General features: G+C 38.9%; 3 protein-coding genes across 3 annotated transcripts in view; 1 reads left to right on the top strand and 2 right to left on the bottom strand.

Moving 5' to 3' along the window:
* Positions 1-1185: 1185 nt before the first annotated feature.
* LOC109038047 (cyclopropane-fatty-acyl-phospholipid synthase-like) lies at positions 1186-4839 on the bottom strand. The gene is made up of 2 exons (XM_072301929.1): positions 4524-4839; positions 1186-1808 (listed from the first exon to the last, which is right to left on the bottom strand). The coding sequence occupies exons 1-2, from the start codon at positions 4837-4839 to the stop codon at positions 1186-1188; spliced, it is 939 nt and encodes a 312-aa protein (XP_072158030.1).
* A 3162-nt stretch (positions 4840-8001) lies between these two features.
* Positions 8002-12055, bottom strand: LOC140224895 (cyclopropane-fatty-acyl-phospholipid synthase-like). The gene is made up of 2 exons (XM_072301930.1): positions 11578-12055; positions 8002-8663 (listed from the first exon to the last, which is right to left on the bottom strand). Exons 1-2 carry the CDS (start codon positions 12053-12055, stop codon positions 8002-8004), a joined length of 1140 nt encoding a protein of 379 aa, XP_072158031.1.
* Positions 12056-18393: 6338 nt separating this feature from the next.
* Positions 18394-25800, top strand: part of LOC109036926 (very long chain fatty acid elongase 7-like) — a 47798-nt gene continuing 40391 nt past the window's right edge. The window contains exons 1-5 of the mRNA XM_072301446.1: positions 18394-22240; positions 23087-23173; positions 24040-24230; positions 25054-25140; positions 25711-25767. Of these exons, the coding sequence (XP_072157547.1) occupies positions 23152-23173; positions 24040-24230; positions 25054-25140; positions 25711-25767 (357 nt within the window). The 5' untranslated portion in view covers positions 18394-22240; positions 23087-23151. The remainder of the gene's footprint in view (positions 22241-23086; positions 23174-24039; positions 24231-25053; positions 25141-25710; positions 25768-25800) is intronic.

The following is a 25800-nucleotide window of genomic DNA, read 5'->3' on the forward strand; positions in this document are numbered from 1 at the left end:
AGCCTCTCAATCGAGCAAACGTTCATTTCCCACCATGTGTTGTTCAAACTATAAGCAATTTGCTATAACTGAGCCAAAGCGTCAAGATTGAGGTTGCCAGATTTTTATATCGCAGAGACTGTCATGATGACGTTTAGCGCGCGATGTGAATCACGTATAGCATTGAGTTTCCATGAGCGGGTGGTTTGAATTCACGCATCAAGAATCATTTAATTTCTTCGTAAGGAGTGGATAGTTCGTCGGTAGTTTTTGTTGTGCGCATCGTGTTCTACGTGAAATTTCGGTTAAGAAACCTGTATCAGAATGCTGAAATTCGTACCTTGTGTAATGGTCCATTGCATTGCCAAGAGCAAAAGCCGCAACTTCCTGTATAATCTCTTATGAAGTCACGGGGTCTTTACTGTTTACTGAACCCAATTAACATTTCTCAACGGAAGAATCCCTATATATTGCGATTTTATCGGCGATCAAATCTTCAGAATCAACAACATCTGAGCGATTATCCTCGATCGTATTGCGATAAAATCGCCTTTTTATTACCCTCACTGAAAAAAAAAACACATTGAATCTAGAGTCCAGACTCTTGAAAACATTGACAAGAAAATGGACTCTTGATTCAATCAGATTTAAGCTTAAAATCAAAAGGAAATCCGCTCAAATTAAGAGGCTTGTTTCTTGATTTAAGCTTAAATCTGATGAATCAAGAGTATTTTTTCTTGTCGATGTTTTTAAGAGTCTGGACTCTAGATCCGATGTGTTTTTTTTTTTTCCAGTGCGACAATTTATCGCAATATTTTCCAAATAAAAATCGCGAGTTAGGTTTAATGGCGATTTAATCCCGATTTCATCGAACCAAAAATTGGGATGTGTAGTAATTTAATCGCCGTATATATATTACAATTTTCAATACGATAGTATCTCAATATATTGCCACCGATATAATCGCGATGACCAACCGATAAAATCCCTATCCATCGCAATCAATGCTTCTTGGGAAGGTGGCACGACGACATTTTACGCAATCGGAGGCGATTCTTTAAAGTTCGCAACACTTTTTTCCCTCCATTTAAATCTAAAACCATCGATTCTTGGTCAGGCAGCTTGCCTCACTAAAATCGATATTTTCAATGACTTTAAATGGAGGAAAACAGTGTTGCCAACTTGCAAAATCGCCACTGTACACAATCAAGAGGATCCTCGGGGGACTCGGAGTCCGCCTTCGATGCCTCGAGTGAAAACCACCTGCCACAGTTGAATATCCCGCGCGCGGAATGAACCAGCACACGACTTCAGATAATACTCAAACATACGCTTAAAACGCTCATCGTACGCATGCGCTGATTTAGGCCAAGCAGCCAAAAACCTAGCGTGCCACGCCATCAAAATGACGTCATAGTCCGCCCCGAAATTGTGCCAATCTTCCATAACGAAGTATTTCTCACTGGCACCGCCGATCTGCTGTATGGACGGCAAACACCCGTTCGGGAAAATGTACTTCTCGGTCCAGTCATCGAGTTTCGCCACCGTCGTGTTCGACCCGATTGTGTGTAGGAGGAAGATCCCTTGGGGGGCCAGACAGCGGTCCACGATGGAGAAGAAGAGATCGTAGTTCTTGGGTCCGACGTGCTCGATCATCCCCACGGAGACGACCCGATCGAAGCGCTGGTCCGGATCCAAGTCGCGGTAGTCCGAGAGCAGGATCTCGACGTTGAGCCCCGTGCAGCGTCCTCTGGCGAGCGCCACTTGCTCGCTTGAGTTGGACACCCCGACAACGGTGACGTCATAATGCCGGGCGGCGTACTCAGCGGCTGAGTCTCAGCCAAGCCGCCCCACCCGCAGCCGATGTCCAGGAGCCGCATCCCTGCAAACATGCCAACATTTGGACCGAGTTTAACAGAAAGGAACCAAGCCACATCTGCTATTGCCAAATTTAACTGGGCAATATAATTTTTTACGAGAGATCGTTTGTGCGGATTCATTCGAAATTTTTAAGGAATTTTCTTCAAATTATGGAGAATTTTCACTGAAATTTGCACAAAAATCCGCACAATCGTTTTCATGAAAAAAATTAACTTGCCCGATTAAATTTGGCAATAGCTGATGTGGCTTGGTTCCTTTCTGTTTAACGCGGTCCATTTTGTCACCTTCCAGCCAAAGTATCACAAGCGGCATGCGACGTTTAAAAGTTTCCGCCGCCATTTTATTGTTTTAAAGAGAAATTGTTTGTTGAAGCTGTCCGAAAATTTCACTGAATTTTTTTGTGCTGCCGATGAAAATTTTCAAACAGATTCAATCAAAAATGTGTCTGTAAAAAATAAAATGATAGCGGAAGTTTTTGAACGTCGCATGGCGCTTGTGGTACTTTGGCCGGAAGGTGACGATTAAAATATTCTGAGCACCTAGCCGCCAAAGTCCGGCTGGGTGTCGCAGAGCGCCAAGAGCGCTGTTAAAGCGGTTTTTATATATTTGTATGTATACTAATGAGAATTTATCAGATATTCTGAGCAACGATGTAGAGACTGTAGATTGGTGATGGCCCACGAAAAAAACGTACCTAACACACATGGTGCGGTCGTCCGATGGGTGGGCGAGGAGTGGAACTGTTCAATTGCTGTGTAAGTGCAGAGGAACTGCTCAAATGCGGCGGGTAGTACCACGGAAATCCAAAAAGACAGGGCACCTTCGATTTTTCATTTATATTCAAACTCATGTTTTGGCTCGAAAAGTTGCTCTACAAATCATGCTCAGCATATTGCAATGTCAAAACTGAGGTGGTAAAAGGTACTTGCACCAATGCACCCTACACCTGCGTGAAATGACAATAAGAGTTTTGCTATTGTCGTTTCTAAGAGATGTCCTTGTAGTATAAACGAAGAACTGAAGGCTCTCTGTCATTTTAGATCATCGCAGTACAGCTCGCTGCCACGCAGGGCTACGCCGCACAATGGAATGAGCCGATGAGAGAAGTCGGCCAAAATTTGGAAACTCCAAAAGCTCGTAACTCCATTAATATAAAATGCAGAGATCTTAAAAATGGCATCATTGGTTTTCTCGTAAAAATTACTGTAGAAAGCACCCCTCAAACTTTAAAATTTCACGAAATTAACAACTAATTTTGCTGTTCTAGTGAAAACAATCATGTCCGACCTCTCCCATTGACTCGGTCCACTGTGCGCTACGAGAGCGTAGTGGCGCGGCGAGTGCCTGAAAAGTCAAAACGCCTTCTCTTCAGTGCGTATGCAACGCGGACATCCGTGGAGCCCGTTTAGTTGCATCCAGGCGTTAACATGAAACGTCGTTAGTTTTTACTACATAAACTTTTTTTTTTGGAAAAACCGATTAATATCACTTACTTACTTATATTCTATGCACGATGCATCGTGCATAGAAAATAAGTAAGTAAGTGATATTGATCGGTTTTTCAAAAAAAGTTTTAAGTTTATGTAGTAATTTGTGTATAGTGCCGATAAAAGTTCACAAACCGTGCAATATGCAACAACATAGTGTCGTTAGTTTTCATCGCGGGCCATATTGATCAGGGTGTTCTAATTGTTTCTCTTACTTCCACATCTTAACTTAATCCCAGTGTTGTTGATGATGCTGATGAAGTAATTTAAAAATGATTTTCATCGTGACAATATCAATTTTTTTAAATATTCTTCGATTGTTTGCATGTATTGCTCAATGCGTCAAGACCCAAAGCTTGCAGAAAAAATCTCTTATATTAGTGATTGCTTTAGGGTCATAATAAATTGGAACACTAGTAGACTGCGGTTTTAAGAAAAAAATGAAATCAGGTAAATGTGTATTATTAAGTCCTACTTTTTTTCAGGTATTTGCGCTTTCAAACAAACTTCACAATCATAATACTCACTAAACTTTCGCGCTCGTTTGCTCTTTGGACGGAGACTATTTGATATCATACGTACTTAAAACAAGTATGTTGTATTGCAACCCAATTCCTATCGTATCGATCAAGTTTTACTTGCTTTTCTTTTTTCCCAGTTTCATGGGCATCACTTGCGCAAATGACTTTCTAATTTCACTACCTCAAAAGCGTAAAATATCATTCCCGCTTCTGGACTTTCACTCTGCTCTCTTCCCTGAAGTGAAAAAGTGAATTTCAGGAATACACAGTCGGATTCACCTGGTAATGACGAATTTAGCCAAGGAGTGAGTGGTTCGTTTCATAATTCTAACCTACTTTTCTCAAATTCGCCAAGCAAAGTGCATACATTTAGGTACCTTTATCAGTCATCATCAAGCGCATTTAATTTGATTTGTTGGTTAACAAATTGCTCATAATTAGGCGCAAAAAAGCGTCGGCCTACGAGTTTAACGTTTGTCTCACTCAATTACATTTCTAAGATTGTTAGTGCTTCCCCGTTTGAAGCTATAGTAAAGAATCGATTATCAAGGTGTTCGTTGCGAACACCCTGCTTTTCGATCCTTTTTCATAGGTTTAAATAGCAGATCAAACGGTTTATCGTGAAGCACACCAATCCACTGAATTTAGATAATACCTGGCTCAAGCTGAAGTTTCTCGCAGATCATTCGAAGTTTATTCCTCTGCGCTTCCTCGAGCGTGGTAGCGCCATCCCAGTAGCCGCAAGAGTACTGCATATGCGGGTCGAGCATTTGGGCGAACAGGTCGTTTCCGAGGTTGTAATGCACGTCGCATACCTTCCGGGCGCGGATCTTAGACTGCAGGTTGAACAGTCGCGCCATTGCCAGTCGGAAGATGTCAGACCACCGACTAGGGATGTAATCGTAAAGACGATGCTTCGAGATTCGGTAGAAGAACTCATCGAGATCCTCGCACTCCCACCAGCCGTCCATGTAGCTCTCGCCGAGACCCAAGGAACCCTCGTTCAAGACGCGGTGGAAGAGATTGGAGTTTTTGACGCTGATGTCCCAAGGACGAGGACCGTTGATTTGGTCGTCTGCCCTTGATATGAGAGCATCTCTTCGGCTATGAGGCACCAAGGGTCCTTTTCCTTGTCTGTGTTGTTCCTCCTAGGGTTGCGAGCCTTTTGGTTTGGGCCAGGCTGCAAAAGCTTAGATTTGCAGTCCCGTATGAAGAGTAACAGGGAGGAAATGCACTCGAGGAAAGGCTGCGTATCGCCGGTTGCGATGATTTTCAAGACCGATGAAATCACCATCTTGCCGTTATGAAGCCATTCTGTTTTTAGTGAAATCATTTCGCCTGGCTTGGGTTTTGTATTGATTGACTGATTTAGTGTCCTTGTCAATTTTTTGAAAGCAACTTTGTCCTTTCAAGAACGTAGTCTGAAAAAATTCGCATCAGGAAAATAATTTAGAAAATCAAATAAAGTGAAGCAGGAGTACGAGTAAATGTGCTAAAACAAAGCACTCAAGAAAAGAAACGAGAGAGAGCAGTAGGTATTCTAGCAGAGCAGCTGAGCTTTCTAAACATGAAGTTCAGATAGATTCGAGTTCAAAAATCACTTCAAAATAGTTTCCCCAAAAACCCATAAACTCCAAAAAAGTACCTCACTTACCTTTTCACTCTCTCGATACTATAAGGGTCGCTCTAATCTCATTGACGTGTATATTGTTACCTTTAGAGTAAAAACTTTTAAAAAATACGACTATACGAGCAAGCCCATAGGTTAATTTTTGAGAATGAGGATGTAACTGCTCCGATACAACAGGACGAAGCTATTTTTTTGTTTTCCCTCCTTTGCTTCCTTTTTTCTCCGAGTCATTCAAAGGAATAGGAACACCACTGACCGACAAAAAATCGACAGGAAATTGCCAAAACGCGTAGCCTGATTAGATTAGCGACGCTTCAAACTTCCTGTCATTATTACTTTTTTAAAAGGAAAAAAACGTAACGTCACTTCTGGAAAATTTTTCAAATTTTTCTTCTCTGTATAATGAGTATTCCGTCAAAATTTCAAACAACTGTATCGGCTCGTTAGCTCCTCTGATTTGCGACGCTGCAAACTTCCTTCCATAATTATTTTTTTAAATGGAAAAATACGTAGCGGCATTTCTTGAAAATTCCTCTGATTATTCTTCTCCGTGTAAAAAATATTCCGTGAAATTTTTAAACAATTGTATTAGCTCGTTAGCTTTTGATAGAATGAAATGGGTGCACGGAAATTTCGAGACACCTAGTTTGAAAATAAAATTCCCCGCGCGCTACAGCGTCGGCAGCTCGCAAACGTATTATAAGCGCTGTGCAACGTTTCAAAATTCCCGCCACCATTATATTTTTTTACGGAGAAATTGTTGGTTGCATCTGTCTGAAAATTTCACTGAATTTTATCGGCAGCTCCGAAGAAAATTCAGTGAAATTTTTGGACAGCTTTGTCGAACAATTTCTCTGTAAAAAATGAAATGGAGGCGGAAATTTTCAAACGTCACATGGCGTTTGTGATACTTTGGCCGGAAGGTGACAAACTGACCTGACCTTTCTTTAAAAATCTAAAGACGAGTATATTGTTTGCTTTTTTTCTTTTTTTTCTTTTTTTCTTTTTTTTTTCTTTCTTTTCAACCTATCCCTGGATTAAGTTGATTTTACTGTATTTTTATGGATTGGCTGAAGTTGTGAATCATGCTAAAACGCACTAAACGGGAGTTAAAGAGGTTTAAAGATTGCAATTCAAAGCATACAGTTTCGAAGAAAATATATTTAAAGTGCGCTACTTATTAGGCATTAAATTATCGGATTATAATGGCACATGTAAGTGCGTAAACAACGCGCATCCTGCTGATTGATAAATGTAACTAGATTGATAAATAAAAGTAAAATGAAGGGGTCTCTCTATCAAAGAGATTCGACTACGTAAATTAGTAAATTTGATTTCTCTATTTAATAATATTTAGTTTCTCTAATCATACGATTCATGCAATGTTTGTGTTGTTTCTTCAACGATGGTGCACTTTACAATACACCCTGGAAGCACTGCCATTTAAATTATGTCCGCAGTGCAAATATGGACTCCTTTGTATATCACTAATGATTGTGTGTGGTGCGTGGCGTGTGGCGTGACAATGTGGTGAAGAATAAATTCTATAATGCTTTCAAATTCTTTATTCTTCCTCGGGTAAATAAATAAACAACGTATACAATAAAAAACGTATAAATCTACATATATAAGGACGCTTATTTTATATTGACGATTTTTAAAGCAATTTTGCAATACAATTATAATGAATGCATGAAATAATGATCTTATGTCAGTAAAAACTTTACCCAATACTGCATGTTTCTGCGGAGTGAAAAACAACTTAATCGGCCTGGAAAGATAATACAAATCCAACAACTATGGGACTAAGGCCGTCAAAATAATGGATAAAACGAATGAAAAACCGGGATAGTTCGCACAGGTATCACAACTGCATCGGTAAAACGTATACTTGACTTAGTTTTTGCAAAAATTTTATCATTTTTGCGGAAAAGCTCTCATGTAAAAGCATGCTTGGCCATCTTGGTTTGATATTGGAATCTGCAAATGGCAGAAGCAATTCTCTAATGTTTTCTGTAAAAGGAGGCTGCCTGCTTTTTTAAGCCACGAGAGCTCAATGTTGTCACCCAGCGGCGAAGGTATCAAAAGCGCTGTGCGACGTTCAAAAATTCCCGCCACCATTTTATGTCTTTACAAAGAAATTGCTGGTTGAATCTGCTTGAAAATTTCACCAAACTCCAACGTCAGCACAAAAAAAATTCAGTGACATTTTCGGACAGCTTTGTTGTATAATGTAAAAAAATAAAATTGCGGCGGAAATTTGTAAACGCCGCATGGCGCTTGTGATACTTTTGCCGGAAGATGCTGGCGTATTGACAAATCCATACTCTTCTTATGGGTCCGTCCCTTAATTACGTTACGGTCTAGGCGGGGGGGGGGGGGGGGTTGAGGAAAGCGTTACGTCATTTTGTTTTTACGTGTAATAGGGAAGGGAGGGGGGTCAGAAATGCCGAAAAGTTCGTTACGTATTTCAGGGACGGCCCTTAATAGGTACTCAAAAGAATCAACAAGATCTTCGAAGAAAACTGAGTCCACCATCCAGGCCTCGGCTAAAAAGCACTTGCCACAACTGAATGTGCCGCGCGCGGAAGGCGCCAGCACACGACATCAAGTAGTACTCGAACATGCGTTTGAACCGTTCATCGTACGAACGCGAGAGCTTTGGCCAAGCCTCCGAAAACCGGGCATGCCACGCCATGAGAGTGACATCATAGTCCGGCCCAAAGTTGTGCCAGTCCTCCATCACAAAGTACGGCTCGCTAGCAGCTCCGATCTGTTGCACGGACGGTATACACCCACCCGGGAAAATGTACTTCTCGGTCCAATCGTTGCCTTTCGTTACCGTCGTGTTCGACCCGATGGTGTAAAGGAGGAAGATCCCGTCGGGGGCCAGACAACGGTCTACGATGGAGAAGAAGAGATCGTAGTTCTTGGGTCCGACGTGTTCGAACATTCCGACGGAGACGACTCGATCGAAGCGCTGGTCCGGATCCAAGTCGCGGTAGTCGGAGAGCAGGATCTCGACGTTGAGCCCCGTGCAGCGCCCTCTGGCGAGCGCCACTTGCTCGCTCGAGTTGGACACCCCGAGAACGGTGACGTCATAATGCCGGGCGGCGTACTCAGTCAAACCGCCCCACCCGCAGCCAATGTCCAGGAGTCTCATCCCTGAAAGCATACCGCAAATTATGTAATTTCATAAATAATATTCTCAGAGTACTTCAAAAGGACTTTCCTACAAGTTTTACTTCCAGAATATCTTGAGGGAGAATTTCATAGGGAATGTCCTGAGAAAATTTGACAAGAAATATTTTGAGTGTGTCCCACAGGCTTTGCCCTAGTGCGGACTATGGAGTAGGTTTAAAATGCCTTCACCGATGGTGCTGGAACACAGACTATAGTGTCGTTTGACTCAGAGTAGTCTCTTTTTTCCATTGTAGCGAAGCCAAGGGTTTTTTAAAAGGGAAGTCAAGCACTGGAAAAAAAACAAGCAGTGAACTCCAACACAATGTGTTGATAAGGCGCGTCATTAACTCGCACATATCAACCCCTTTAGTTTTCATTTACAGAGATTTCAAAAAAGGCAAGCAGCACAACAAGAGAATTCACGATCCAACACTGCAAGGTCAACGACGCACCTTGACGAGACCGTGTATTGTGAATCTAGAAAGCTATTCGAACAAATTTAAGTTTTTTGATCCGCCTCAAGCAAAATCTTATCAGATTCTTGAAGAAAAGTGCTACGGAAAAATTTAAGCGAAGAAAGGAAAAATTCTGTCGAATTCCTAGAAGATAAAGTCGATTTAAAGGTATTTTGGGGCTAAAATACCCAAATCACCGGTATTATAAATCCCGTTATATTACTGAAAAGAAATTGACTCGATATAAATGCAATTGTATTAAATATGTCTTGATTTTGTTATTTTAAACGTCTTTTCATGCAAAGAAGCTCAACCATGTCCATGCTTTATTCATTCATGAATTGAAAGTAAGCAATCCACATCCCGAAAATTTACCGATTTGCCGTAAAAAATCGCAGAAACTTGATATACCAGGTCGATGTACCCACTCTTTGAATTTACCAATCAATTTAGTGAGTGCACGTAGGTATGTGAAAGTCAAAATGCTATAGTCATTTTGGGTGCATTCATTTTTCATGAAACAATTGTAAGTAATTTCAATCCCGAAAAACCATAAATTTCCCGTATAAAATCGAAAAAATCAAAATATGTCGACTCCCTGACGTGAAAATTGAATTCTACGTGTGAAAATACTTATGTATCGATATGCTGAACAGAATGCCCGCCTCTCCTCGTAATGTACAAACCGTTCCTATACTCATCTTAAAATTGTTCTCAGAGCTTTGTGTTATTATCAGCTTCCATTTAAACCCCGGTTTGATGGCCGAATCGGCTGCCCAAAAAGCAAGCCATTTTTGAAGGGCTCTATGAGAAATTCGTGATATTATCAGCTCTCAGGAAATCACCTCATGGGTAAAATTGCTGATATAAATCGAGTGCTTAAAATAATCGTATTCAAGAAACTAAGGCATTAAACTATGGAGTCAATTTCGTTTTAATAATATAACGGGATTTACTTGTCTTCAGGTCAAAACTTATACAAGGAAGCCCCTTGCAAGAGGCTAATTTTTTGTAATTTCACTCAATTTTTTCTCCTTTTTATAATTGAATTGCTTGTAACATTCTGAGGTCAATCATATTAAATTGTAATTTATACATCCCCCCTCCCTTCATTTTATTTTTTGTTTGGAGAAGTTTTGTTGATTTCTTCGGATTTCGAATACTGTAACTTCTCTTCTATTTGGCCGATTTTTATTAATGAGACCTCTTTTAATTCGTGTTTTAACGGAGAGTAAGGAAAAAATTGCTAAAAACTCGCGAAACAATTTTTTTTGAAAATTGGACGAATCCTAGCGTGACGGTGAAATGGTTAATGAAGCGTAAGTAATTGGGCGAGGGGCTGAGGATCCCGGCATCGCTTGGCAACCGTCATTAGCTATTGTTCGTCGAGACGCCGACGCAGTGAGCAGGAGCGTGGGAAAGAGAGGGGTAAGTGGATTCCTGTATGAGCCACGTTTAGCTAATGGTCTAATGAGTCTCGAGGCTCATCACAGATTGCACTATCAGAGCACGGGTACCAACTTTTGGAAAGTATAACCGAGGTTACAGATCTGTCAAAGCAACGTTTTGAACAAAACGGAGGAGTTAAATTCTCATTTCGAGAGTGCCGACCTGCTCAGCCATCCTCGAATCAATTCGCTTGATTCTGCTTATATATGCATATTTTAAAAAAGCGCGTCGCATTCTTAGGCTTTTTTTGAAAAAACCAAGTAACGTAGACACTTGGTATTCACTGCACATAAACTAATGAGCCCCAGAATGAGAAACAACTTTAAATCATAATTATTGATGGATAAATAAACTTTTTACACGCTTTGGAAAATCTCAGAAGTTCGCGGTAGTCACTTTTCGGTAAGGAACTAGGGGACTCGGTTATTGTATCGAGCAGGGTTCGAAACGATCGCAAAGGCGGTATACTACGTATACGCGCCAAAAACACATTGGATCTAGAGTCCAGACTCTTGAAAACATTGACCAAAAAAAATACTCTTGATTCAATCCGATGTTAGCTTAAATCAAAAGGAAGCCCGCTCAAATTAAGAGGCTTGGTTCTTGATTTAAGCTTAAATCTGATCGAATCAAGAGTATTTTTTCTTGTCGATGTTTTTCAGAGTCTACACTCTAGATACAATGTGTTTTTTTGCCCAGTGTTTGTATTCAAATTATCCGGAGAGATCTATTTATTACAATAGTCGTCGACCTGTCGTTTGTAAAACATGTATTTGACTAAGTTTTTGGCGGGGAACGCTTGGCTTGATTTGATCTTGTTTTGACACTTAAATCTAAAAGTTGGCAGTGAAATTTTTTGTGTTAGAAGGTTGGTTGCTTTGAGCCCATATTTTCCGTATTTTGACAAGTCTGCACTCTCCCTTTGCAGGTGCTTTAGGTAAATATCTAGATGTGACACTAACAAAAAATGGGAATTTAATTTCTTTTGATACCTGGCTCAAGTCGAAGCTTCTCGCAGATCATTCGAAGTTTATTCTTCTGTGCTTCCTCGAGCGTGGTGGCGCCATCCCAGTAGCCGCAGGAGTACTGCATGTGCGGGTCGAGCATTTGGGCGAACAGATCGTTGCCGAGGTTGTAATGCACGTCGCATACCCTCCGGGCGCGGATCTTGGACTGCAGGTTGAACAGCCGCGCCGCCAACACGCGGAAGACATCCGACCATCGACCGGGAACAAGTTTGTGGACGCGGTGCTTTACGATTCTGTAGAATAATTCGTCGAGATTGTCGCATTCCCACCAGCCGTCCATGTAGCTCTCCCCGAGACCTACAGAACCCTCGTTCAGGATGCGCTTGAAGAAGTCGCGGTTCCTCACGCGGATATCCCATGGACGAGGACCGTTGATCTTGATGTCGGCTTTTGAGAAAATTTCGTTGACTATTTTGTACCAAGCGTCGTTTTCGAATCCCATCTTGGTTGTTGACCCTCCGTTTTCTTCCAATCTAATTTTTGACTGTGGTGTTTTTCATTACAATGAGATATCACCTCTGAAAGCTGCACTTTAAAATCTCTGATAGTCTGAGCTGCTTTTCAGCTAGAATACTTTAATCCGTCCGTTTAGTTCGATGATCAGAGTCAAATGGTAGTAACCAAACTAAAATAAGACTAAACTGCTCATTATGAAAGAGTGTGCTCAATATTTCAGTTGTTCAACATGGTCTGCACACATGTTACCGTTTTTTTTTTCCAGAATACTCTCTTGCGGGGAAAATCACTATTTGTTGAATATTGTACTCAAAACCTTAGTCGCCCGATTTAAAACACGAAGTTTTCGATTTTTCTAGGCAACGCACAATACGCACATTTAGGGAATATTACTTCGGAACACCTTCGCTTTTGAAACTAAGAAAGCACAAAGTATTTGATATTACAGATGCTGGGTATTCATCAATCAAAAGTAGAGACTAGAGAAGAAAGTAGGAAGTAGGAATTAGGAGAAGAAAGTCACTGATCATCTGATTCTGAATGACCCTCACTGAAAATAAAAAATTTGATATTTTGGATCTACGTCTTTTTGGTATGCAAATAAGATATTCATGAAAATCCTCCTTGTCATGACCTTTGATGACGCAAACCATAGGCGATCAAAATTCTCTCACGGATTTTGGCAAGTGCCGCATTCTTGCATTTTTTTTTTTTTTTTTTGGCAAAATAACCTTCGAAAAGTTACGGCATTAAAACCAAGAAAGTGGGAAGTATTTGATGAGTGTTCATGAATTAGAGTACTTTGAAGAGTAGGAAATGAAACGTCACTGATCAGCTGATTCTCAATGATATCCGCATTGATAATAAAAATTGTAATATTCTACATATGTATAGCTGCGTTAATTTTGGTATGCAAATACGTCATCCATGAAGTTCTTCCCCGTTATGACCTTTGGTGGCGGAAACAATAGGCGGTCACAATTTTCTCGTCTATTTTGGCAAATGCCGCTCTCGGCGATTTGGTTGTCACAATGTAGGAAGTCTACACGGGTAGGAAATAAAGCTTGTAGACCGTAAAGGGTCTAATTATAGCGTGGATATCCAATAGCTTCTGCTTTTCGGATTATATTAACATTGTTTTATTCACTGAAGAAAGGTTTCTGCTTCTTACATTTTAAGGAAGTGTTTTTCATCCACAGGGAACCAACCACAAAGACACTTTTTTCTGCTAGTTTATTGGCCTATGTTTTAAGACTGAGCGAAAATTTCTTTTCCAGATTTTCTTGTTAGTTCCGTGAAAATTTGTCGTTATTTTGTGAATATTGTTGGTTTCATTCGATAATATAGTTTCGGAACGCAAAATTGACGAACTGAAATTCAACTTCACGTCCTCCATTGACATCAAAATGAACTAATAACCGCTCGTAACTTATTCTTATGATGCTAAAGAGTTTAAGTATTCTTTAAATTGACCTGTCGCAGAAAAAATTGGTCTCCTGAACAATGCACCCTCGTGCAGTAAGATCCGCGTTCCCTTAAATGGCTTCGTGTACACACGTCATTTAACCTGAATTCCTATTTTGCCTACACCTTTAAATGAAGGAGCATCCATTGTTGGTCATTCACCATATTCCCAATATGATAGGGTTCCTTGACTTGCCTATTTTTTTTTTTTTTTTTTTTTTGAAAGGAAATCGATCGTGAAACTATTAAACCACTTATCCCGGTTTGCGACGTTGCAGATTTCCTAATACATTTAATTTTTCTTAAAAATATCTGGCCACCGTTATTGAAAAAAAATGATTTCAAATGTCCATGCTCTTTCAAAGATACTGTCTAAAAATTGTGGGCGAAAATGTTCAGTATTATTTTAAAAAAAAAAAAAAAAAAAAAAAAAAAAAAAAAAAAAAACTAGAGACAGAAATGATACACCTCAATCGAAATACTATTTTTCGTAGTTTCACAGTTAATACAAGACATTAAGTATTATGTATGTAATTGAGCTGTGATACTTAGGTTCAGTTTCTAATGGCGAGGTGTTATCAGAATTGCCGCGAGCGTCTGTGAGTAGTCCAACAAACTTCCTACATAGATTGATGCAGTCAAAGTTAAGATCCACGAATACTCCACGTAATTTAGTTTTTCTTCCTCCATCCACTTGTATTGTCATTTTTTAACAGTTCTGATCGGAGCGCTGATATTCCCCTAAAAATTTGTACGTGGACCTTATTGAAAAGGATGTGAGGTACACTGGTACAAGCCTACAAAGAAAATTTCGAAATATTTCTGAAAACTATCAAATCGCCATAATGAGCGAAAGAATGAGCATCGTATGAACTTTTAAACTCTCGCAAAGTATCTTCTATAGAATAAGTAATATTGAACACAATTATGCATATTTTCAGTTGAAATGTTTTTAGCTAGATTCCATTGGAAAGGAAAGCTTCTGTATAATTCAATGAAAACGTCCAACTCAAGTTTATTTTTTCGAAATCACGTGTTCTGCCGGGAGAAATTTTACAGAATTAGAAGGCGCACATTTCTTTAGGACTACAGGAGACTACCTTTTGTATTTTAAAATACTTTCTGCTGCAGTTGGATCAATTTCGCACAAGAAACTTTATAAAATAGCTTTGACGGTCAGCTAGTTTTTTTTTTCTTTAATGAGTTTTGAAATCACTATCCTTGAGAAAACCAACTCCAGAAAAAATAAAAGCATGTGGAAAAGTCCGAGGATATGAGAGTATGCCGAAAATGTAAATCACGATGTCGACCTTTTTTTTCGTCTTTTTTTTCTCGTCATTTCAATCATTGTTCGAAGAGGCAGATGGTGTAGCGGAGAGGAAGGGGTCACAGGAACGAACACCTGTTGTCGGTGAGCATCTGATCAATCACTCCTTTGAGGATGTCTCAAGTCGTTGGACGAAAAACATCCGCCCGACAAAAAAAAATTAGTCTCATCGAAATGAATTTTTAATTAAGTTCGATCCATAATTTAACGGTCTCTAACCTACTTTTGACTTACTTACTGTCTACTTAGAAAAAAAAGCAATGAATGTACGATTCACGACCCATTCTTTCAGTTACCAAATTTCTTCCAGTTGATATAGGTGATGTCTCTAAAGTTTTGACTACATTTTTAAATGTTACTTGAATATTCTCAATGTAATTGCAATTTTGTCTAATATTGTTATACTTGTTGGCGCCGCTAGCGTCACCAATATTTAGCCTTCATTCCGTCAGCTAGGCAAGCCGCCCGCATCTCATGTCGCGCCGCGCGCCTAGTTCCGCTGCGGCCCGCCCGATCGCGCTGCGGGCTCTTTATTCGCCTCTCCGGCTTTCCTTTAGATATTTCAATTCTTTTATTTATTATTTTGTCTGTTTCAATATATAAAATTCATCTTTGATTACTTTTCTCCATAAATCCTCAATTATAATACTCACTGGTGCCTTCCTTCACAACCTTTTTCAACTTAAACTACGCGTCCGCGCAATTCCTTTTCAAATCCAGTTTGACCGCTTGGCCCGTGTGCCGTATCTAAGTTATGCTTCACCCACTATTCTAGGGTAGCGTCTATGGATAAGTACATTCGCCCCGCATATGTTCTTTCATGCGCTGTAATCTTCCTTCTTATACCGGACCGAGTTATGTCGCGGTTATTTTGCTCCCGGCCTTTTTGATTTTCTGTATCCAAATGGGTGCGGTTTTGCAGTGGTTTTTGTGTTAAGTTACTCCAACTTTAAAAGTTCGTGGTCGATAGGGATTGCTCCGCTTTGACTCGTGAACCCTTTAAAGTCAAATAATTAATGCAATTAAGTGTTTGATAACCTTAAAAAAAATGTACTAACATTAAACTTTTTACAAAATCTCCAGTGCGTTTCCTTAGTTACCGCCAATCCTTCTTGCGTTTGATTGTTGTCCGCGAATAATGAAACGCGAAAGAAAGCAGAAACAAGCGGAACAGAGTACCTCCTCATCAGAGGAAACTCTGTCCAAACGAAAATGTGAAACGGGACCTACAACTCAGCTGACATCGTCTGAAAATCAGCCTCCGCGTATCGCGCCTTCCACTACCGCCTTTCCTTTACTACCTCAAAAGCAGCACCACCAACACCTAACCTCACAACTCCATGTCCCTACTCCTGTTGATGCACCTATGTCGTATGCTGAAGCTTCGAGTGGCTCCCCTTCCTCCTCCTCCTCCTCCTCCACTACCCAACCAAAATCCTCAGGTACCTTCTCTGAAAACCCTCTCAACCCTTCTACCCAAAACCAACCGTCCAGTCTCCAATCGTCTAAACAACTCGCAATTATAATTCCCGCTCATAATGAACTCACTTTGGTTGATTATCTCGATGAGATATCAAAAATCATTCCACCAGCTGACATTTTATATGCCGCAAAAATTTCAAATAATCGCATGTGTTTCTACCTCTCATCTTTAGCTCTAGTAGATAAGATCGTCGAAACTAAAGAAATAAATACGAAAGTTGGATCCCTGTTAATTAGAAGACTTGTTAACCCGGCTTTTCGTCTGGTTCTTTCAAATGTATTGCCCAAAATTTCAGACACGTATCTTATATCGGGTTTGTCAGAATATGTCAATATTGTTTCTCCAGTACAAACTCTGTCCGCGGGATTAAAGAACCCAAAATATGCTCACATAAAATCCCTTCGACGGGAAGTCTATGTGGTAAAAAAACCAGATTCTCCTACTTTGCCTAAATCTTTCCTCATCCCTCATGAGGGGGAAGATGTTCGAATTTTCCTTTCTATAGAAGATTATAGATGTTTCAATTGCATGACTACTCAACACAAAACCAACGATTGCGTCCAATACTCGGGTGATATGAAAAATGCGAAGAGTAGTAAAATTGCTGATAGACTAATTAAAGCTAAAACCCCTCCGAAGCCTGATTTAATGTTGGGTAATCAACCTAAGGCACCAAACCCTGTCCCTCCCCCGAATGACTCAGAGGTTATGGACTTTGCTGAATCGACCCCTCCCTTGCCTGCAGCCCAGAACTGTCAATCAGAGTCCCCCTTGACAGGTACAGCTGTGAGTTCCTCCTTAAATGTTCAGGACTTACATGATAAGAATACCCTATCAATTGAGGATTCTCCAAAGTGTATCGAACCTGCTGAAACAAGTGTTGCGGCAGCCTCCCCCCTTGATGATCACCTGCCTTCGAAAAAAGAGAAGAAAAAAGCTTTAAAATTGAAAAAAGAGTCAAATGAGATTTTAGAGGCTGTTAAAATATCCCTTGAAGAACAAGTTTTTCCTTTCACTGAAACTGAAGTCGTAACAATGTTATCGGAAACTAAAAATTCTAAGAAACCCATTGAAATAATCCAAACGCATACAAGTAATACAAGTGAGTTAGCCGACCTCTTAAAGCAAGTAAGTTCTAGGCTGTCCTCCAAAAATGTGAAAGCGAGAATAGATCGACTGGTGCGAACTTTAGATACTGAACTTAACTCATCTGATGATAGTGACAACTCTTTATCATCCTCCATTTCTTCAAAAATTTAGATGCATATATGGACTGCCCAATAATTCAATGGAACATTGATGGGTATTATTCCCATCATGAAGAATTAAAACAAATAATTTGTAAATTTCAACCCCTTGCAATTGCTTTACAAGAAACAAAGTTTAAAGCAAAAAATAACCCCTCTTTGAAACATTATTCTATCTTTAGAAAGGACTTCACTGAAGGCCTTGCAGCTAGTGGTGGTGTAGCACTTTTAGCAAAGACCAGTTACTCTCCGCGAACTGTCACACTCAATACTAATCTTCAATCAGTTGCTATTCTCTTAACAGTTGATGATCTAAATTTAACCATCTGTAGTTTGTATTTACCCCCTGACCAAAAAATTTCTGAACATGATTTGAAAAATATTGTTTCTCAGTTACCCCAACCTTTTATATTGTGTGGGGACTTCAATGCCCATAATCCATTGTGGGGTGGAACAAAAGTAAATTGTCGAGGACGTATCGTCGAAAGTCTATTAAACAATGACCATTTTATGCTTCTGAATGGACATGATCCGACTCATTTTTCCTTCACTCATCAATCTTTTTCAAGTATTGATCTTACCGTCTGTTCTCCTGGTATATTTCCCCGTTTAAAGTGGTATGTTCATGCAGATCTATGCTCAAGTAATCATTTTCCTCTTGTCACGACTTTAACAAAAAAAAGTAAACCTGCTGCTTCCGATGTTCTTACTTGGAACTTGAACAAGGCTAATTGGTCGCTCTTTAGACAAATGTGTGAATCGAGTGGGAAATTGGCTGGTAGCCCTTCAGAGGTATATGAACAGGTAAAGTTTAGGATCCTTAACGCTGCAGAAAAATCAATCCCTCGCAACAAAATCTCACCCAAACGCTCTTCAGTCCCCTGGTGGAATGAAGCTTGCAAACTTTCAATTTCTCATCGGAATAAAACTTTCAGAGCATATAAAAAAGATCCTTCGATTGAAAATTTTATCAAATTTAAAAAAAGTCGTGCTCAGGCAAAAAGGGTCCTTAAAGATGCCAAAGCTGCATCCTGGAAAAATTTTGTTAATAGGTTTAATTGTAATACAACTCCCGCTGAAGTGTGGAATGCAATTCGACTATTCTCAGGGACAAATAAATCTCTAGCAATTCCAAATTTGATTAAAAATAACCAGATTATCTCTGACCAGAAAACTATTGCAAACTGTTTAGCTGAAAATTTTCATTATTACTCCAGTAACGAGAATTATTCTGACAATTTCTTACTTAAAAAAGAGCAAAATGAAGCCCAAGAGATAAATTTTGACTCTGATAATTCTGAGTCCTATAACGTAGCATTCACCATGTCTGAACTCAAAACCGTTCTTAAGAAATTACAAAATAAAGCTCCCGGCCCTGATATGGTCCATAACGAAATGTTAAAAAATCTCCCTGATTCCATGATTTCAACTCTATTAGATATGTTCAATTTATTTTGGTCCTCCAATTTTTTCCCTGAGGAATGGAGAGAAGCCGTAGTAATCCCTGTTCCTAAAGATAACAATAATAGACTTGATCCATCCAGATTCCGACCCATCTCTCTTACCTCTTCCTTATGTAAAGTGTATGAACAGCTAGTAGCTGCGCGCCTTTGGTGGTTTATAGACTCTAATAATTTATTAACAAATATTCAGTGTGGTGCTAGAAAACGTCGGTCTACCATTGATCACCTGCTTAACCTTCAAACAAAAATCTTAGGAGGCTTTAAGAAAAAAATGTTCACCGTTGCTCTCTTTTTTGATATTGAAAAAGCCTATGATACAACATGGCGCCATAGAATTTTAGAAAAACTATTTAGTTGGAACCTGCGTGGAAACCTTCCGTATTTCCTCCAACAGTTACTTTCTAATCGAACTTTCCGAGTGAAAGTTAATCAAACATTTTCTGACCTTTTCTCTCAAGATAATGGAGTTGCTCAGGGAAGTGTTCTTAGTGTTCTCCTTTTTTTGATTGCAATTGATGATATAGTTAAATGTTTACCAAAAGATGTTAAAGCTTCATTATTTGTTGATGATTTTTGTATTTATATAACAACAAATAGTAAAAAATATGCCAAAAGAAAACTAAATGAAACTCTACGTAACCTCGAAGAATGGTCAGAAGTTACGGGTTTCAAATTTTCAGCAATTAAAACGAAGGGCATTATTTTTACCAGAAGGTATAGAATTCCTAGTTTTAAATTATTCCTTAATGATGCACAAATCCAGTTTTACCCCTCTGTTAATTTTCTCGGCGTGATTTTTGACCGAAAGTTAAATTGGTCCGAGCACATAGTTTCCCTTAAAAATAAATGTATGTCTAGATTAAGAATCCTACAATTTTTATCACACACCTCGTGGGGCGCTGATAAATTCACTATGCTCAATCTTTATCGATCTCTGATTAGATCAAAATTAGATTATGCCTGTTTTATATATGGGACTGCCAGCCCTTCTACCCTCAAAACTTTAGATGCCATTCATAATACAGGTATTCGAATTTCAACAGGTGCTTTTAAGTCAAGTCCATCATCTAGTCTATGTATAGAAGCTCGTGAGCCTCCCCTTTGTTATAGAAGACAATTACTGCTCGCAAAACACCTCGCTAAGATGAAATCGTTTAATACATTTCCTGAAACCTTCAAAGAATTACTTACATTCAAAAACCAATTGTATCTTTCTGTTTTCAGGTTTACTAATTTTAATGATGTGTTAAAATTTAAAAAACCTATTTTCCCTTTTTGGCAGACATTACCTACGGAAAATGTTTTAAATGTTCCGGTTATTGCAAAAGCTAATTTATCTCAAGCTGAAATGAGACAAAACTTTTTCTCAGTCATTGATTCTCATGCTGAGCATAAGCCATTCTATACAGATGGATCTAAAACTGTTAATTCTACTGCATGTGCTTTCAGTTGCGATCTGAACGAAATATACTCTTTTAAATTATCACCAGTCACATCTATTTTTACAGCTGAGGCTCTAGCTATCTCCAAAGCCTTAAATTATGTCCATAATACAGATTGTAAACAATCAATTATTTGTTCAGATTCATATAGTGTATTAAGTGCTTTAGGTAACCCCAATAATCCTCACCCAATCCTTACCCAGATCCAGAATCTAGTCTTCACCCTTGTATCTAAAAATTTCTCTATCCTGTTTTGTTGGTGCCCAGGACACGTTAATATTCCGGGTAATGTTCGAGTAGATTCTGCAGCTAGGGAGTCTAGCCTTTCAATTGGCCCCTTCTCGAAGGGATCGGTTACCTCTAAAGATCTGTTTCTAGATATAAAAGGAAAAATTCTCCACCATTGGGTTACTGAGTGGCAGCATTTCACCAATGCTAAATGCCCCCCTGCATTGCCTACTTCACCTTCATCCGAAAACTTTCATTTGACTCGACTTCAACAAGTAGTCCAAACTAGACTGAGAATTGGTCACACAAATTTTTCCCATAGCTATTTGATGACCCAATCAAACCGTCCTGCTTGCACTTCTTGTCCAAATTCCCCCTTAACGGTAGATCACGTTCTTATAAGTTGCCCACTTTATAAAGATATCCGAAAACGTTTTTTTCCCTACCCCTTACCCTCTCTTAAAAATTTACTTCTGAATACTCATCCTGTTAAACTTTTTGAATTTATGCGCTCCACTAATCTCAAAATTTAACCTTTCCCTCAACCTTTTTGTATTTTTACTGATATTTCCATGTAAATTTATTATTGTTATTGCCCTCTTTAGAGGTGTAAATGGCCTTAGATGCTAAAGCACCGCTTTAAAATAAAATTATTTTACTACTACTACCTTCTTATACCGTTACGTCTTTTCATTCAACCATGTGAGTATTTATTCTAGATTCACCTTCTTTTCTCTATCAATTTCACTAATAATAATATCATGCCAAATTCCGGCCTTCTGCCAATAAACAGTTCTATTTCGGTCTAAAAATTCATTCGCGTTACTCGTGTCCGGACACGATTGCCTGCGGTCCGAGTGCCGCGGATGAATTCTTCAAAATTTCAATAAAGTAAATGTTCGTCTCTCTCTTTAATTAGCTTCCATCGCGCTACTCGTGACCGGTCACGATTGCCTACGGTCCGGGTGCCGTGGACGACCCTTTCGGCTAATCTTTTTAGAAGACTTACATTAAACTTTCAATACTTAAGGGGTCTTCAGGATCTTTATTACAAACCGTATCAATATTTTTTAAGCTGTGAAAATTTTGAATTGACTGCGGAGCTTATATCGGAAGTACATTTTGCAATAAAGAATGGCTGTTTCTGTCTCATCTTTTGGCGACCTTTGCACGAGACCTAATGGCAAATATTTGGTCTCCAAAATAAGCCCGAAAAAATGGCTCTTTATTGAAAAGTTTTGTCCAAATTATTTAGTTACCAGATGAGTCTCATTCGGATAACATATTGCAATAGGGAACTATTATTTTTGACTCATTCAACTGGCACTTATCTGCATGATGAAACTAATGGAATTTATATTGATTCTAGAATGAGCCAGCAATAGTAGTTCCTTACTGCAAAATGAGATCCGATGTATTCAGCAACATGAAGTGTGTTGGTCCATTATGCGGAAATTTTGCGTCTTGAGTCATATACACGCCAAATTCTGAGTAGGGGACATCGAAGAATTTGACAGGTAAGAAAATATTGATTTTACTTTTTTCAATTTTTTTCAAATGCTCTTCGTGCTAACTGTGTTCGAAAAACTTGACCTTTATGAATGTGGAAACTTTAAAAGCTCATAACTCCGTCTATACAAACTTTTAAGGTTCTAAAAGTGGTTCCATCGGTTTCCTCAAAAAATTTTCTTTCATAAAAATCCATTGAGATTGAATTTGTGACAAAAAAAAAAAAACAAAAAAAAACAAAACCGGCAATTTTAGTCAAACATTTCATGACCGACCTCTCTGATTTACTCGTTCCACCGTGTGGCGGTCACTCTACCTGGCCGCCATGCGCCTTGCCCCCGGCAATAAAATACCTCGATGATTTTTCGAAAACTGAAAAGTTTTATCCAAATATTTCTATTAGTTCATTTATTAATATATTATGAAAATCGACCCAGTATGCAGAAATATCTTAGACTGGAAATGGTTAAGTGACGTAGACGGAGAAAAAAACTGCGTGTGTGAGACCCGAAGTTTAGGTCATATTATGGATCTCTGAAGTTTTCGGATTGAGCATCCGAACACTTGAGGTCCAGCTGCTGAGGTTTAGATCACACATCTTAAATTTCAGTTCTTACATCGGAAGTACTTCGGTTTTCACATCCGAAAAACTTCGGTTCTCACATCTGAAGTACTTCAGATGTAAGAACTGACGTTTCAGATGTGTGATCCACACCTCGACAGCTAGACCTAAAGTGTTCAGAAGCTCAATCTGAAAACTTCAGAGATCCATATGACCTAAACTTCGGGTCCCACGCACGAGGTTTTTTTCTCCGTGTACCTATTACAGCGACAATGATTTATTTCGATTTCAGGAATAAATCCCACTTACTAGCAACAACTGCAAGAAAATCGAGATTGGCCTTGGGAATTTTGCAAAATGGCAACCGAAGTAGTTTTAGGTAAGTTTTTTTTTTCATACTTCAAGTCTCAATAATTAGAGATTTTGCCAAGGTTCAGGAAATGGCAAGCTTGGTCTTTTTGAATATCAAATTACCAGCCACGTGCAATATGGGGTACTATACAAAGAGATCATTGATATTTATGAGGAGTGATTTTTCCATTGAGAATAGGGAGATAACATTCAGTTAATATTCATCAAGTATAAGTATTTTACAAGACTTCCTCTTTTCACGCACTGGAAAAAAATACTCTTGGATCCAAAGTCTAGACTCTTAAAAAATTCAACAAGAAAAAATGCTCTCGATTCAATCAAACTGCCCCTTGAATCGAGAGCCCAGCCTCTAATTTAAGCGGATTTAAGTTTTGTTCAAGCCAATATTCGATTGAATCAAGAGTATTTTTTCTTGTCAAATTTTTTAAGAGTCTGGATCCAAGAGACTTTTATTCCTGTGTGGGCGTCTTTGATTTATATTTTCAACTGATGAGCTAAGGGCTCATGAGTTTTTCGACATACACTGCGGTCTAACAGAAACCGATTCCCATGTATTGAGTGCGTCCCATGTTTGAGAACATTATCCCGACCGGATTAACAATATAGAATTACTTACCTTAATTCGAGCGAAACATCAGAATTTGAGTTTTCGGTTGCATGTGCAATCTGTCATCTCAAAGGAACAAGTTTTGATCAATTTAAATTATTTTTGTATTAATTGAAGGGTAAAAATGTATTATGTCCCAACAACTTTCAGTCTGCAAGGTGACTGCCACATACTAAAGAACTCTTCTTCAGAACTTCATTTTTACATATTCGCAATTTTTTCCACGTATCTTCCAATTCACTCTTGAGAGGAAACCTTGATTTCAGATCAGACCGTTGACTCATGGTTTCTAATGGGCAGCTTTTGGTCACCACTTTTAATAGTCGCCTGCTACCTAATCTTTGTGCTCAAACTTGGCCCGGATTATATGAAACATAGGCGAGCGTTTGAACTCAAATATGCATTGATTTTTTACAATTTAGCGCAAGTTCTTTATAATACATTCATGTTTAGTATGGTAAGTACAGACAAGTATTAATAGCAGTATAACTTTATATTGACAAGTACTATAGATTTAATGAATAATTACGGCTCGGGCCAAAAAGAATTCTTGGTCGGGTCCTTTTCGGGAGGCGGCGCACAGTGGATCGAATCAATAGGAGAGGTCGGTTAAATTTGAAAACTTTAAACGCTCATAACTCCATTCATACAAAATTTTGAGGCTCTAAAAGTGGCTCCATTGGTTCTCTGGTGAAATTTTCTACTTGAAACACCCCTTGAAATGTAAAATGTGACGAGATAAACACCTAAATTTGCAGTTTTAGTCCAAAATTTCATGTCCGGCCTCTCTAATTGACTCGATCCACTGTGCGGCGGAGGGATAGCGGCCATTAAACATTTTTTTTTCCCCCGGACAAATAATGAGCAGCTTAAAGAACACATTTTCATTGAACGCAGAAACTCTCAACACTTTTAAAAGACCAGTCGCGGCTAAATTCCGATCAAGAATTGAAGCCAATATCTAAAATATAAATTAATTCCTCGTAAAGCACTTTGAATTCTTTCCCCTACAATGCTGGCTTTTTCGGACTACGAATGACACGATGTACGAGTGTATTATTACGGAAGCAACATTAAATGTATGAATAGATAGGGAACGGAAGATTTTTCATGTTACCTTTTCAAAAGATCGTGTTTTTTGAACCAATATAGGTCTCCATCCGGTGAAACAATAAGCCTCTACTCCTGGCTGGGATTTCCCTTCTCATCAATAGCTAAAATGGTATTGGAAATTTCTGAAAATTTAAAGTTATCTAACCTCCTCTATCGGTTTGTTTCAGCATTTCTCCTCAATCTGTGTATTTTATGAAATGTTGTTTCATTCTTGTGTGCCACTAAATCCTCAAGAAAGCTACTTATCATCCACGGTTGGTTATATTCCTACTTACGGTAAAATAAAACAACACTTGAAGTTAATTCTCTCAAACGTCATGCGTGATTTTTCAAACAAAAAGCTTCGAAAATGGACCACTCTTTTGAAATGCTCTTCGGATATTTTAATAGAAACTGAAGATTCCGCTAACATCCTGATAATACTTTTAGTGTAGCTGGTGGGTATCTAGAGGAAAGGAAAAAAGCAAAAGGAAAAGAGATGTATTTTGTTTGTTGCTTTCGGTCCTTACCATTTTATAATAGAAAAGAAACAATACCTAGAATACCATCATAATTTTCTTTGTAAGCCTAAAAAAAAATATCAAAATTTACAAGATGAAATTTTGTTAGTTTTCTTAAAAAAATACATTACGTCAGAAAATCGGCAACGTCTAAATCCTGTACACAAATAGTTTTTACTCTCTCTCTCCCTCCCTTCCTCCCTCCCTCCCTCCCTCCCCCCTTCCTCTCTTGAGCCACAAATTGCCACCGAAACCACTATTTTGTAATGGTGCCAAAAATAGCTGTATGAATTATTATGTCACTTATCCATTTAATTTTTTCAGATACTCAAAGTAGGCTGGCACTTCATGTTTTCCAAATTTTTAGATTTCTTTGATACGGTAAGTAGAACTAAGAAAAGGTTGCATACTTTA

Source organism: Bemisia tabaci, chromosome 6 (assembly GCF_918797505.1).
Source record: "Bemisia tabaci chromosome 6, PGI_BMITA_v3".
Lineage (NCBI taxonomy): Eukaryota > Metazoa > Arthropoda > Insecta > Hemiptera > Aleyrodidae > Bemisia > Bemisia tabaci.

What these genes read in the sequence shown, in the direction of transcription:
- LOC140224895 (XM_072301930.1), bottom strand. Translation starts at nt 12,055, where the DNA reads ATGGGATTCGAAAACGACGCTTGGTACAAAATAGTCAACGAAATTTTC. An exon ending in GAAGCTTCGACTTGAGCCAG is followed by an intron (nt 8,664 to 11,577) that starts GTATCAAAAGAA and finishes GTATGCTTTCAG; the next exon opens with GGATGAGACTCCTGGACATT.
- LOC109038047 (XM_072301929.1), bottom strand. Translation starts at nt 4,839, where the DNA reads ATGGACGGCTGGTGGGAGTGCGAGGATCTCGATGAGTTCTTCTACCGA. An exon ending in GAAACTTCAGCTTGAGCCAG is followed by an intron (nt 1,809 to 4,523) that starts GTATTATCTAAA and finishes GCTGAGACTCAG; the next exon opens with CCGCTGAGTACGCCGCCCGG.